Source organism: Cetorhinus maximus, chromosome 12 (assembly GCF_964194155.1).
Source record: "Cetorhinus maximus chromosome 12, sCetMax3.hap1.1, whole genome shotgun sequence".
Classification (NCBI taxonomy): domain Eukaryota; kingdom Metazoa; phylum Chordata; class Chondrichthyes; order Lamniformes; family Cetorhinidae; genus Cetorhinus; species Cetorhinus maximus.
This window is the reverse complement of record NC_135890.1, coordinates 29,012,087-29,025,826: the sequence shown is the minus strand read 5'-3', so window position 1 is coordinate 29,025,826 and position 13,740 is coordinate 29,012,087. Positions and strand designations below refer to the sequence as shown.

The following is a 13,740-nucleotide window of genomic DNA, read 5'->3' as shown; positions in this document are numbered from 1 at the left end:
TTTAATGTTATATGTGGCATTGTGTATCTTTAAAATATATGCATTCATTTCAGCATACAGAAATGCAGTGGAGTCTGTGCAATATGGAGTGAAAAACAACACGTCCTTCCTTGAATGCACACCAAAGTCACCCCAAGCTTCAGTTAAATGGTTGATGCAAAAATCAAATGACAGAAGAAAGGAGGTTTGTATTCATACAACTACGTCACAGATTTTTCTTAGAAAAAGTAATGTCATAAGAATGAAGCATTTCAGTATTCTGGTGTTTGATCATAAAACTATAGAGGTTTACAGTATAGAAGGATGCTATTCAGCCCATCAATATCCATTTATACATAACAGGCATAACTGAATGAGTCAAATAATGGTTTCAGCAAAAAGCCTTAGAGTTATCAACCCTTGTTCTTCTTCATTTGGCTATCTCCATATCATTAGAAATAATGTGCTTAATTGACACATGAAGGTTGATTCAGCAATCCTAGCTGAAATGGTGCTGGGATAATTGCCTTTGCAGGAGCTGCAGCATGGGAATGGGAGAATGGGAGTCATGGAGAACAGAGCACAGCAGCTCATAAAAGGCAGGCCTGCTGCCATTTCAAGACACTTGCCAATTTTGGCTTGGGGAAACCTGCCAGTCAGCAAAGGAATTTGGTCAAGAAATGTTTCCTTTGTGGAAGAAAATTTGGATGTTCACTTGAACAGACGCAGCAAAGGACACCAGTTATACTTGAGGGCAAGAACAACCCTCCTCTCCACCACAAAATACATCAACCAATGGCAGGAGGTAGTTCATCATGTCACTTTGACTTTCAAATTCTTAGGCAACAGCTGAAGAATAAAAACTCTCTGACCTGAAGAATGGGACCGTGGTAAGGCTGCTTAAATGGAATCATATCATTCCAAGCATTACCTCTAAGCATGGTGCATGGAATTTAATGGGAAAAACTAACATAATCTTTCACACTTCTCCTGTCCCTAATACTGAAGAATATTGTGGCTTCTAATATGACACCCAACCTTTGCATGGTGCAATCTAACCCAAACTGGCTCCTGTTGGTAACTTATATGTTGTGTTGCCATGCATTTGCATAGGGTCAATTGGACTGATTCTTTTTGTACTTGTAAATGTAAACAGTTCTAACTGTTCTCTGTCTTTACAGGAGAAGGCCATCCATGACCACAGGATTGTTAACGACCTTTGCTGCTTGAGGAGATTCTCTTGCTATAAGGAGAGAGATCTGCAGTTAGTTGGCGTGGAGTGGAAGCAATTAATGGTGGAGGAAATCAAGAGCTTATTGTCAATCCATCATGGCAAGTGTCTTCTTTTACTTAAACTACTTTCTTCTTCAAATTTACTTCTTCACTAAGAAGGTTCATTCTGTGCTACAGTGCAACAGCATGGCACTCAAAGTATTCTTGTTGGAAGCCTGTAGATTGCCATTTTATATAAGCGCTTTGATAACACATTCCTTTTCTATTTTTATAGGGGCTCTCCCAATGAAGGGTCTGGCACCATGGGGTATCAGGAGACAGATCCAGCACAAGGACACCCATCTCACATTGCTACATGCACAAGCACTGCTCAGAATATCCACCTCGGGCAATTCACTTTATCAGAATCAGAACGAGCACCAGCACAAGCGAGGGGGAGTAAATGGAGGTAGCAGCACAGGATCAGGAACCAGTTAAATGGAGGCTTTGATCCAGACATTCCTGTACTGCGGGGGCCTTGGATTCTTACTCTATGGTGTCTGGCTTTAGACTTTTGTTAGCAAACAATAATGTTTCAAGCACTTATCTTGAGAATGTACAGAAGAGTTTGCAAGGTACACTAGAGACAGTCTACAACTGCACACCCTACCCACACCCCAGCAGCAATGATTCATAAACCTTTAAGGAGTGAGAACCTTATGGGCAGTGGTGAAGTTGTTGACAATGAAGTGGAAAAGTACAGGCGCACTTTAAATCTCCAACATTCGACTTGCACATATTAAACCCTGGGGCTCCAACTTACAAGAGGTTCTCGCTTGCAAATTAGTTAGGTTAGGAAATCAGCTTGGGATAAACTTTATGGCAGGCTTCACATTCTTCAGTGGTGGCCAATGGTCTGTTCCCATGTGGATCCCAGCTTTCTAGAAGGAATGTCGAACAATAAGAACATTGTAGGAAGAGACATGATAAGGCAGGATCTTCTGAGGATGCGACAACACCAATCAAACCCAATTTGCCTCCATAAAGGTTCAATGAAGTAATGGACAGAAGCTGCCAGCTAAGGTGTGTTCCAAAGTGCTGGGAATCATTTCTGAAACATCTGAGTACCGAACACAAAGTGATACAAGGCTGCATGAATCACAGGAGGCCTCCAGTGAGGAGCAGCAAGCGTCCACCACATTTACTGCTGTCATGAAGGAGCACTTCAAACAAGTACTGGATTCAGCAGGGAAAGATGCACTCCATACACTGGGGAAGCAAAGTGGAGGAAACTATAATAGCACATGCACCACAACCTAATAGGAGAATAAACTGAATGGACTGTATTTCACTGTAGTGCTGAATAGCTTTTTGAGAAGAGGGGCTGGATTTTACATGCCCCCGGCAGGTGTATTTCCTACAGGTGATGGGCATGTAAAATGGCATGGGTGCCCATCCCACCGCCTTCCTGCCTACCCCTGAGCTCACCCCCATAATACAGGGGGTGGGTGGGCACCGAAATCAGCAGCCCGCCCTCCATATTAAAATGACCAATTAAGGGTCAATTAGACTTATCATCAAGCCTATTCACCCTAATAATATGTTGCCCACGCAATAGTACATTTGGCTTGGGCAGCAGGCAGGAGTTGGAAGCCCAATTAAAGGGCAGGAAGGGGTGGGGAGGGTCACTCTTCAGGGGCAGACCTCCCCCACCTTAGACTGAACTCCTCCCTTTCTACCCACTCCTCTTAAACCCACATCTCCCTCCCCCACTGCCCCCCTCCCTAACACTCCCAAACCCTCCCGGCCCAAGACCCTGGACTTATCTGCTCCGGGGGTTCCGCTCTTCAACTGCAGTCCCAGCAGCTGCCACTTACACCTTCCTGGAGCTGCCAGAAGTGATGGAGCTGCCAGCCAATTGGATTGGCCAGCAGCTCCAGAGGGCAGTACTTCTGCTCCAATGAGGGGTGGAAGTCCCACTCAGCTTGGCAGCACTTTCTGAGGCTGATCGGTGTGGAGCTGGTTGGTTTCCGACATGGTTTCCGGGGGTGGGGGGCCTTAGCTGTCAGCATTCCCCCACACCCCTCCCTACCCCATTCCCTTATTATCCCCCCCAAGGTACATGAAGGTGGTAGATGAAGAGTTAATGAGTATGTAGTGACAGTTGAAACACCATTTTTTGCAATGAACAGTATGTTGTTCATGTGGCCACTGCATTGTGTTTAACTGATTAAGATAGTTGGGTCACAACCAAATTGTGTTTGCAGTTAAAGCCATTTTAATCAATAATTGTTTCATGAAGCTCTCTGCTGCATGTCACCCTCAACATTTCTACTTCCACCTCCTCCTGCTCCTCAGCCCAAGGTGCATCTCCTGGCCTCCTGATTCTTCTCGTGGTGACAGTGTGTACAACAAGCAACAGACTTGGATGATTTTGGAGACTTTCCCAGAGATAAAGAGGGAGAATATCCCTGTTGTTTTCAAACAGTGGAATCTTTGCTTCAGCAAGATCATGGGAGGTTTCACCAGAATTCAGTGGAATACACCTGTGTTCCTCTGCTCTTATCATATTGTGCATCCACATGCATGGTTTTTTTGTTTGTTGTCTGGTATCACCTGCACATTAGCAGAGTGGAACCCTTCCCCATTCCTATAAACTTTGGGTTGTCTTGGGATCCAGATGGCCACATCTGTGTCATCACTGAGGCCCTGCACTTTTGTAAAACCAATTACCTGGGAATATTGAATGCTGTACCCTCCATGGGCTACTGTCTCACTTCTGTTGCAAAAATGACAAAAATCTTCTCTCTGGCAAGCAGGATTTGTGTCACTTGGTTGATGTGTCGGTTTACTGACTTACTGACATCTGGGCAATGTCTCTTGGGGATTTGAAAGCATAAAAATGTAATGCTAGATAATGAGAAGCCAGTGGATGAAGTATACTTCTAGTACATAGAGGGAAACTATTTCTGCTGGTTGGGGAGACTAAGACGAGGGGACATAGGGTATTTGGGGCACTGATCCAGCAGGCTGCTTTGTCCTGGGTGGTGTCATGCTTCTTCAGTGTTGTTGAAGCTGCACTCATCCAGGCAAGTGGTGAGTATTCCATCACATTCCTGATTTGTGCCTTGTAGAAGATGTAAAAGGTTTTGGGGAGTCAGGAGGTGAGTTACTCACCACAGAATTACCCCTGACCTGCTCTTGTAGCCACAGTATTTATGTGGCTGGTCCAGTTCAGTTTCTGGCCAATGGTAACCCCAGGATACTGATACTGGGGGAATGCAACAACAGTAATGCCAATGAATGTGTAGGGGAGGTGGTTAGTCTCACTCTTGTTGGAGATGGGAATTGCCTGACAAGTGTGTGGTATGAATGTTAACTTGCAACAATTCTGGATATTGTCGACGTCTAGCTGTATGTGGGCATGGACTGTTTCATTAATTGAAGAACTGAGAACGGAACAGATCACTGTACTTTCATCAGCGGGCGTCCACACCTGTGACTTCACACATGGTTAAGGAATATAAAAGTGCTACTTGCATTAGGCTTGGTGATGACAACTCATTGAAGTCACTAAAGAGAACTGTAATTGCGTGTAAAACAGCTGGAGTAAGTCACCTTGTAAGTACAGGCACTGATGTAGTCTCCAGTGAGATATCTACACTGTTCAGTAAACCTTCTGTGAAAAAGGCACGAATGAAAGTTGACATGGAGCATGAGGCAACAATCATTTTGGAAAACTTAGTGGATCTGCCGTTTACCCAGTCAGGGCGTTATTGTACCCTTTAACAAAACCTGATATTTCTTCTCAGTGTTAGATAATTATTAATGACATCAGTTGATAAAAATCAGAGACAAAATGCTGTTACGACCGGTCCCTGGACAAGGTTCCCCCAATTTGTTATGATCCTGGATGATCGAGGTACCCCAAATTGTTATGCTCCTGGGTGAGGAGGGATAAGCTGGCTCCCCTTCTTTATTCAACCCCCCCTCGGTTGGTCGCCACAAGGTTGATTTAAAAAGGATCTCTTCCTCATGGATACCTTTTCCCAGTTCAATATGTGTTTATGTTTTAAAAGGAGCCAATTTAACCAGGCTGTCTTGAGTCAAAGAAAGAATGAGTTTATCAGTTACTAAGCATGAGGAAAAATAATAAAAATGCTACACACAGATTAGAAATGAGAAATTGAGTCCAAAAAATGAAAGTTAAAAAGATATATGAACTAGTTCTTTGGCTTATCCATGAGGTGTAGATGGTAATAAGTTGCAGTTGTTAAGTTGGGTTGATTCCAGCAGCACTCAGTTGAGCATTTGGTTTGGAGATTCTTGGTTCTGCAGGTTAGCTGAAAGGAGTTCTCCTGTTTCCTTTTCAACTGTAGCTTTGCTGAATTGTGCCTTGCTCCCAGCAAGAGTATTTTTTTACCTGCAAGCGCAGGGATGCCCAGTTGGTGTTCTTTAGCTGTGAGCTTCACAGCACACACACACCAGAACAGAACACCAGACTAGCACACTGAACTAAGGTTGTTTTTTTTAAACCTCTTTCCTTGTGTATTCCTGGAATGAAAAAGACAAACATGCCTTTCATCTGTTTTCTTTTCAACTCAGTTCATAATCACAGCCTGAGATATATCTCAACAGGAAGTGAGTTCAGCTGAGATGGTAATCATTTTCCATTATCTCCGCAACCACAGGAGATTACAGTTCAGTTTGCATTGTATCTTTTCCTTTGAAGCCCCTCTGTCTGAAGTAGGCCATGTCACACCTTTTATGTGCGACATTCTGTTCTCTCCGAATTAGTTGGTCAAGTAATCCACATAGGAATTTTCCAGCAATTAGTTCCCTTACAGTCTCAGCCAGCTTTTGCTTGTATGTCCTTTTTTAAAAAAAAAACACATGTCTTACTTATAAGTTCAATATGTCCATAAGTAATTCGGGGATAGGATCCGTGGTCATGACAATGCCAATTGTTTTAATGTTATGTAGGCAATTTGTTCACACTACTTGTCAAAGGTTAAAATTCCAGCCTTGGAGGGACTGTAACAGAAGATCACTTTATTGATTCCTGAGATGGAAAGGCTGTCTTATAAGGAGAGATTGAGTAGAATGGGATTCTATTTTCTGAAATTGAGAAGAGTGTGAGGTGATATCTTTGAACTGTATAAAATGCTTATAGGACCTGGCAGGGCAGGTGCTGAGAGGTGGTTTCACCTGGCTAGAGAGTCTGGGAAAGTAAAGTTGATGCAGAAGATAAGCCAAGATCTTATTGAATGGTGGAGCAGGCTTGAGGGGCTATATGGCCAACTCTTGCTCCTGTTCTTATGATCACATGCTGAGGTCACCTTCTTTGCCACTGTCCCTGTGATGGAACTTGCGCAGTGCTCCTGTTTAAGGAGGTGACATAACTTGGTTATGGACAAACATATTAATTATAGATGACAAAGATAGGTCTATTCAGACAGACCCAGGCAGAAGTGCCTGGATCTTAACATGTGGCTCCTGAGGTAAGCTTGAATAAGCAACAAACTCATCAGTTGCATCTGCTTTTTCTCCTCCATGTAAAGCCCTCTCCCTCACCTAAAACAAGGGCTTTGAAAAATACCTAAAAGAGCTAGTATGCTGAAAAATGTTCTCTCTCGCTATAAGTAAACTAGCAGCTGTCAGCAAGACTTTAATTGTGGCAAGAAACAGTGCCAACTCCCAGTAGCAACTAATTCATCAAGGACAATACAGAAGCAGATTTATACACATGCCAGGATGTTTGAGGTGGGAGCAATCAGTAAAGCATGTCTTTTAGAACTCGATTCCCAAAGGCCAGCTTAGCAAACCCTTGCAGCACCCAAGCAACAGAAAATAGTGACCAGGTAAAAATACCTCTGAGTTTCATGGGACCAGATTTGCAGGAGGTCGCGTTAAATTAGGATCATTAATAGAATCCTTTGTGAATCTTCAAAAATATAAAAAAACATTCAATTCAGTATATTACATTTCTCCTGCTTGGCTTGACTGCTGGATTCAGTGGGGTCTGCTCCAAGAATTACTGAGTTGGCCTCATAATACTTTTCCATGAACGTTGAGAAATTCTCAACTCTCACCAAATACTGAAACCTAATATTGGTTCTCATTATATAGAGGAGAGGATGAGAATCGTTTTTGTTTTATGTAAAGTAATGAATTAATGCACTAAAAGTAGATCATGTTGCATTCATGAATGAGTTCCTATATAAACGAAAGATAAAAAAGGAGAATGGCCGGGATTTTCCGTGCCCACCGTTGTCGGGCGTGTTCGGTGGTCTGAGCGGACAAAATGGCGCGATTGGTTTCATGACAGCGTGAAACCAGTTTGTGATCGTCCACTCAGCCCACCAATGGCAGGCCTCGTTTCCCACCATCAGACATCGGGAACCTCATTTGCATATCATTATAAGTCCAGTCCGCCGGACTCATCCCCCCTGCTGGATCATCTGTCCGCGTCGGCCGGAAAACATGCCGACGTGTTTCACAACAGCGCATATGCGCCGTGCACCTGGCAGGCTGCACTTCGCTTGGGACTTCAAGGTTTGTTTGCCTTCCTTGCTTCAGTCAGCACTTGCAGTTATCAGCGCCAGGCTTCACAGACAGCACCACATCACTTTTAGGAAGGCTCACGGGTAGGTATCTATCCACCAGATCAGCCATATGTGGGTGGATTTTCAATGGCTGCAGGGCTAGGATTTGCTTGGGGAAGAAGGAGAAGTGGCTTCAGGCAAGGGAAGAAGCTGCAGGATGAGAGCTGTACTGGGCAAGGGTATGTGTGTGGGGGCACATGTTGATCTGCGCAAGTGGCCTCAAGATGGTGAGGACTGAGGATGCAGTCTCCAGAGGCGATGAGGCCAGGTGGACATGAGAGGGTATGTGTGTGAGAATGGGTGGTGAGGTCCCTTGAGCTGGCAGTGAGTGCGATGCCAGTGAATGTGCGATGGGCTTGAGTGTGTGAGTTTAGAGTGATGAGATGGTTGCCATAGCCTGACTACACGGGATGAGATCATTCATCCTCTCTCTGCATTGGATGGCCAACCTCTTCTGTGCAGAATTGGCACTGACCACCGCTGCCACCGCCTGCCATGCTGGATTGGTGATGCCCCTGCCCGTCCTGCGCCAGAGTGGGGATAGAGGACATCACGGTGGACCTCCACGGTGTCCAAATGGCATTCCAGTGACGCATCATTAAACCTGGGGGCTGCAGCCTTTTTGCCTTACGCGGACATCTTCCCTGCAGTAGTCGTGGGCTGGGAGCACTGAGATGTGTGCGCGCGGTGAGGTGATAGCATAGTGGGCGAATGACAGCCCGCCCACTACAGAAATGGCATGATTCCCAGGAACACATAAATAATGCAGCGGGTTTGGGATGATACAGCGTGAAAACCTGCCTCACAGCCAGCGGGTAAAACATCATTTTACCCACCCGCTACCGCACTTAGTACAAATCTGGGACAATTTCACCCATTGTTTCTTCAGTTTTTAGATTTGACTTTCATACCATTTTAAATTTCAGTCGTGGTGTCTGCATGAAAACCCTTTTAAATCCTGGGAAGAGTTCCCAGAAGCTGTAATTTTGTCATTGTGACTTTTAATGCAATTGTTATTATTTCAATGTGAGCCTGCAAACAAATGAAAAAATATTCACCAAGCATTTTACCTTAACCATTGCCACTTCAGTTAAATGAAGGCTGTAATTTCAGGTCTGTTATCGGTGCTGTTTAAAATTCTGTTCCCCTCCCTCTCAAACTGATCTACTCCCACAAATTCCAGAACAGAGCCAAAATAGTGATGGGCGACAGTGAACAGCAGCTTCCCTCCCTTCCTCATATCTATTCTGATAGCAGTCTGCAATGCCAAAAATCCCTCCCAAAACCTCCCCAACTCTCCATCTCCCCCTCCTTCCTTTTAACCTTCCTTAAAACCCAATTTTGAACTGGGATTTACCATGATTTTAGTCAATATGTCTCAACATTGATTTTTGCTTCTGTAAAGCAAATTAGGATTTTTTTCTACATTAGAGACACTGTATAAATGGAGGTTGTTGTTGACTTTCTTTGCTTTAATTCTGATAAAGAGCCAGTGAATGACTTGTACATAATGAAGTATTCAGATGCCTATTCATTGACTTAAGATGGGCGTGAAAGCATTGAATCATGCTTGAATTTAGATAGCACAATCCTATTAATCTTGTTTTCGATCTAGGAAAAATACTGACTATCTAGGTTACTATAATAGGTTAAGCTATTTAATTAAAGGCACAATTCACAAAAATGTGGATGATTTGAAAAAACAATTCATTGACAGCCCTTGCAACTTATGTAACAAAGGAAAAATGTAACTCAGTCTCTATAAATCAGTGTTCCAGATTATGAACCTATAGGACAGAATTTTATGACAGCAGGATTTTACGTTCCCACTGAAGTCAATGGGGTTTATAACAGCTCGCCCCATTTTACTGCCCCGTCCCTGCCGAAACGGGGCCGTAAAATTCTGCCCATAGAATCATGGGGGTCAACTTTCAGTGCCATCTACCTGTTTCCACCTGAATAATGGGCAACCAGCAGAGGAACACCAATGAGGGAAGAACCTTGGCCATCCTTATACACCCAAGGCCCACCTGATGCACAAGTGGGCCTGTAGCTCTAGGACACAGGACGGGGCAGTGAGTCTGCCAGGTGTGGAAATACAATCAGAGAAAGGATAGTGCAAGTACCAGATTCTGGGAGATACAGGACTGTTCTGACCTGCCTCTGAGTCCCAGGGACTGGTGCACTCACTGTCTTGTCCTGTTTTGTCTCGTCTCTAACCAAAGCCCTCATTTATTCAGTCCTTCTTCATAGACTTTAAGAATTCATTCATGAGCAGCCCTCATCTGCCCCGCTCTCTTCTCCACCTCACTGCCCATTAATTGTTGACACACTTCCAGAAGCCACACTAAGTGGCAACCCCCACCAATTGGGATTGGTGGATTGGAGCTTTCAGTCAATGTTTATCATTTTAAAATGGAGGACAATAGTGGCTCATACTACCCACAATCCCACACCTGTCAGAAGTCATTCAAACTGTGCAAGTCAGAGGAGCAAGAATCCATTTTACAAGGTGTCACACAAATGGCTAGTGGAAAAACTTGCAGTCTGCTCATAAAATGGACTTTTGGCAACCATGCATCAGGCATGAAATAATACCGTCTTGGTGCTGGGGTATTATTGACTGGTCTTGAGCAATGCAGAAGTAAGTTTTTTGCAAGAAAATGGGCCAATAATTTTAGGAGAGAAAAATTAGATCATCATTCTAATATGCACGTTAAAACCACAACATTGGTTTGTTCTTTCTTCCATATAGGCAATAAAGATATTTAAATATTCTACACCAAAATTGGATGGATATGATCATTTTCTTCTTTTATTTATTAGAACATGATTATTTTTTGATTATGTACTTTGATTTTGTCTGCTTTCCCCTCATTTTCCCCATTACCCCCATGATGTATCATTATGGTTCAGTACGTGGATCAACAACTAATTCCCAGCTTCTGCCAATACCACTGTGGACTGGTCCCCAAGCAAGGAATGAGAACAGGTCAGGGTATTCTCCCTCCCGACCTGGTTTTTGCACTTCTCCAGCAGTCTGAATCTATGTCTCTTTGCAACTTTTGTGAAGTTACACGTTGGGACCAGCATGATTTTATTCTGAATGACATTATGTGTTTAAGGCAGATAACACTGCTTTAAGGCACACAGATATTTAAAACAGGTGTCTATTTCTTAACAGGTAAAGCAAGATGACAGAATTCTAGTAACTGAGCACGGCCTACTGATTCGTTCTGTACAAGACATGGACCAAGGGTTTTATCACTGCATTGCCACGGAGAACAACTTTAAAAGCACAGTGATGAAGATCAAGCTGAAGGTTGTGGATATGGACTTAGTTCCACCCATAATCAATAAAGGGACATCCTGGTCTTGGGGGGCTGCTCACGGCCTGAATGGTTTGCAACTCCTTCGCAAGGACCTGGTAGGACTATTCAGTTACTCAGAAATGCAAGCGATCAATAAGTACTGTAAGGAGAGTTGGCATCAGCAGAGACAGACTGAGAAGGGACAATCAATTAGAATAGATCACCCGAAACTAAAGGCACTTATTGATAGAAGAAAAAGTCGAAATAGAAGAAACCAGTTGCCTGGTACTTAAAGAACTGCCTTAAGTAATAATTCTTTGATGGTATGAAACTATTTAATATAAAGTGTACAGAATACATCTGTAGTCATTTTGTTCATTTTTTAACTTTCCAAAGTACAGCTAAATTCTTAAGTAACGTCTGAGCATGCTGTGATAAACAGAGCATTTGTTGCTGTAATTTGTGGTATCTTATGCCTTTCTCATATGTAAAGTCCAGATATGTATTTAGATTTAATTCCTGTCTATTTGTAATAACTCGTGAGGAGGCAGTTTTCTATTGATCTGTTTTTAAAAGTAACCAGGTTCAAAAGTATGCTTTCATTCTGTAACTTAAAGCTGTTGTAGCTCTTTGGTTTTACTCCACTTATATTTAGCTTCTAAGCCAAGGCCAATGAATTCTGCAAGCTCATCTGAAGTTAATGAACTGGGTGGCCAAAGCATCCAGTTCATTCATGAGCAAATGTTAAATTAGGTGTGTTGTGGTACTACTTCAGTCCTAATGACCTGTGACTTCCTAATATAGGGGGGGCCTGGAAGGTCAAAGGAATAATTGGACATACACTTTAGTGTTATGTATAATGCTGTAATATATGAGGGTAATGCTATTTTAAGTGCCCAAAATTACTTAGCTCTTAAGAATCCAATTGTGTAAATACCAATCAAACGTGCTGCAATATATTGGAAAGATAAGCTGTTGAACTGTAAAAGGAGACAGGAAAAAATGTTACCCGGAAAATTTCAAGCTACTCTACAACTGAAATAAAGTTGGGAAATATTGGAAATACACAACATACCAGTCAACATTTGCAATGAAATTATGATTAGCATTTTGTGTAGATGCTCTTCCTCCAATTCTAATGAAGGATTCTTTCCAAAACATTAGCCCCCTTTTTATCTTCCAGCCATCAATTGTTTTACTATATATGTGTAGCATTTTCTGTTTCTATTTCAGATGTTTAGAATTTATGCTTTGTATTTTGCATTGTCATTGATTCATGTTAAGATGCAGAGAATGAAAATCATCACTGTCCCTACAATCAACAATGAAAATTGGACAATATTGGGTCATTTTAAAAAAAAACAAATCTTCACTAGGTAAACAGTAGATTCACAGCCAAGCCTCTCTGAGTGACCCAAATACACATTGAATCTCGAAGCACATTGACTAATGTTGCTGAACACATCCCTCTAAGCCATTCGTAACCACAAATGCCATAAATATTGTCTCCATCATTCCTAGAATTAAACCTGCAAAGTGTAAAGATGAATGTGTTCTGAGTCTTTATTGTAAATGAAATGTTTGAAGATATTATTTGCTATGTTTAAATGTTATTCTGTATTTTTAAGTGTTATTTGATATGCTGTTATGTGTAGATTAAGTACAAAAACTCACGAATTTAAACATTTCTCTTTCGTTTGCCAATATATACTGCAAGTTAAATTGACCACGAAGGAGATCAAATATTAGTGTACATTTTTTATGGAAGTTAAATTGTTGTCAAAGTATCGGCAAATTAAACAAACAGAGAACTTGATGTTCCTAAAAAATGGTAATTAATGTGTAGATGAAGTATAGATTAAACACTTCTGCTGAACTAATTTATGTAAAGCAAACATGACACAATGTACTTTCATAGTGTTGATAATAAACCTTCCAAGACGCGTTTAACTTTTTCCAGTGCATGTCTTCTCTCTACCTCACAACATTCCATATGTTGCATAGACAAATATACTTCAACCTTTTATTATTTTTCATCTCCAGTTGCAGCAGAATGGACTCATTCTGAGGCAGTCCAATGGACACAAACCCCCTCACTGAAGCAAGTAACCCAAATGACGATACTGGACGAGTGAGTCTGATCCTATTCCCAGTGTCCACAATTGTGTACTTTTATGGGAGTCACTGGACAGCAGACAGGAGGGGATTTTTCTTTAGATCTCCAAAATTCACAGGCACTGAGGCCAGTAGTGTTGTCTACCACTGTACAGATTGAGATTAGCTGATGCAAAATAGATTCAGAATATTAATCAAAAACCTACCCATTGGGGGAGTTTTTGTTTCAACTACATTGAAGCAATAAATGGAGCTCATTATAGTCCATTGTTTGGGAGATGTGTGAGCCCATAGAGGTCCAAAATAGCATCCTTGGCATGCACACATGTGGAGCGAATCATACTGGATGGCATTTTGGTGGGGCATCAGCAACATGTAGTGAACATCTGTCAGAAGTATGCACAGCAAGAAAATCATGGCGTCAATCAATGTACAATGCTGATTTAATGCCAGAGATGCCATTTTGGAGCTCAACGCTCTAGCCAGCATCCTCCTTAATCCTACACAACTGAAGCATT

At 42.3% G+C, this 13,740-nt stretch overlaps 1 protein-coding gene across 4 annotated transcripts in view; it reads left to right on the top strand.

The window, feature by feature from the left end:
* The window catches only part of sema3c (sema domain, immunoglobulin domain (Ig), short basic domain, secreted, (semaphorin) 3C), a 160,613-nt gene extending 147,552 nt beyond the window's left edge, over positions 1-13,061 (top strand). For all 4 annotated transcript variants that reach the window (XM_078553304.1, XM_078553307.1, XM_078553306.1 and 1 more), the window contains exons 17-18: positions 54-184; positions 10,981-13,061. In XM_078553304.1, the coding sequence (XP_078409430.1) occupies positions 54-184; positions 10,981-11,400 (551 nt within the window). In that variant the 3' untranslated portion in view covers positions 11,401-13,061. The remainder of the gene's footprint in view (positions 1-53; positions 185-10,980) is intronic.
* Positions 13,062-13,740: the final 679 nt, after the last annotated feature.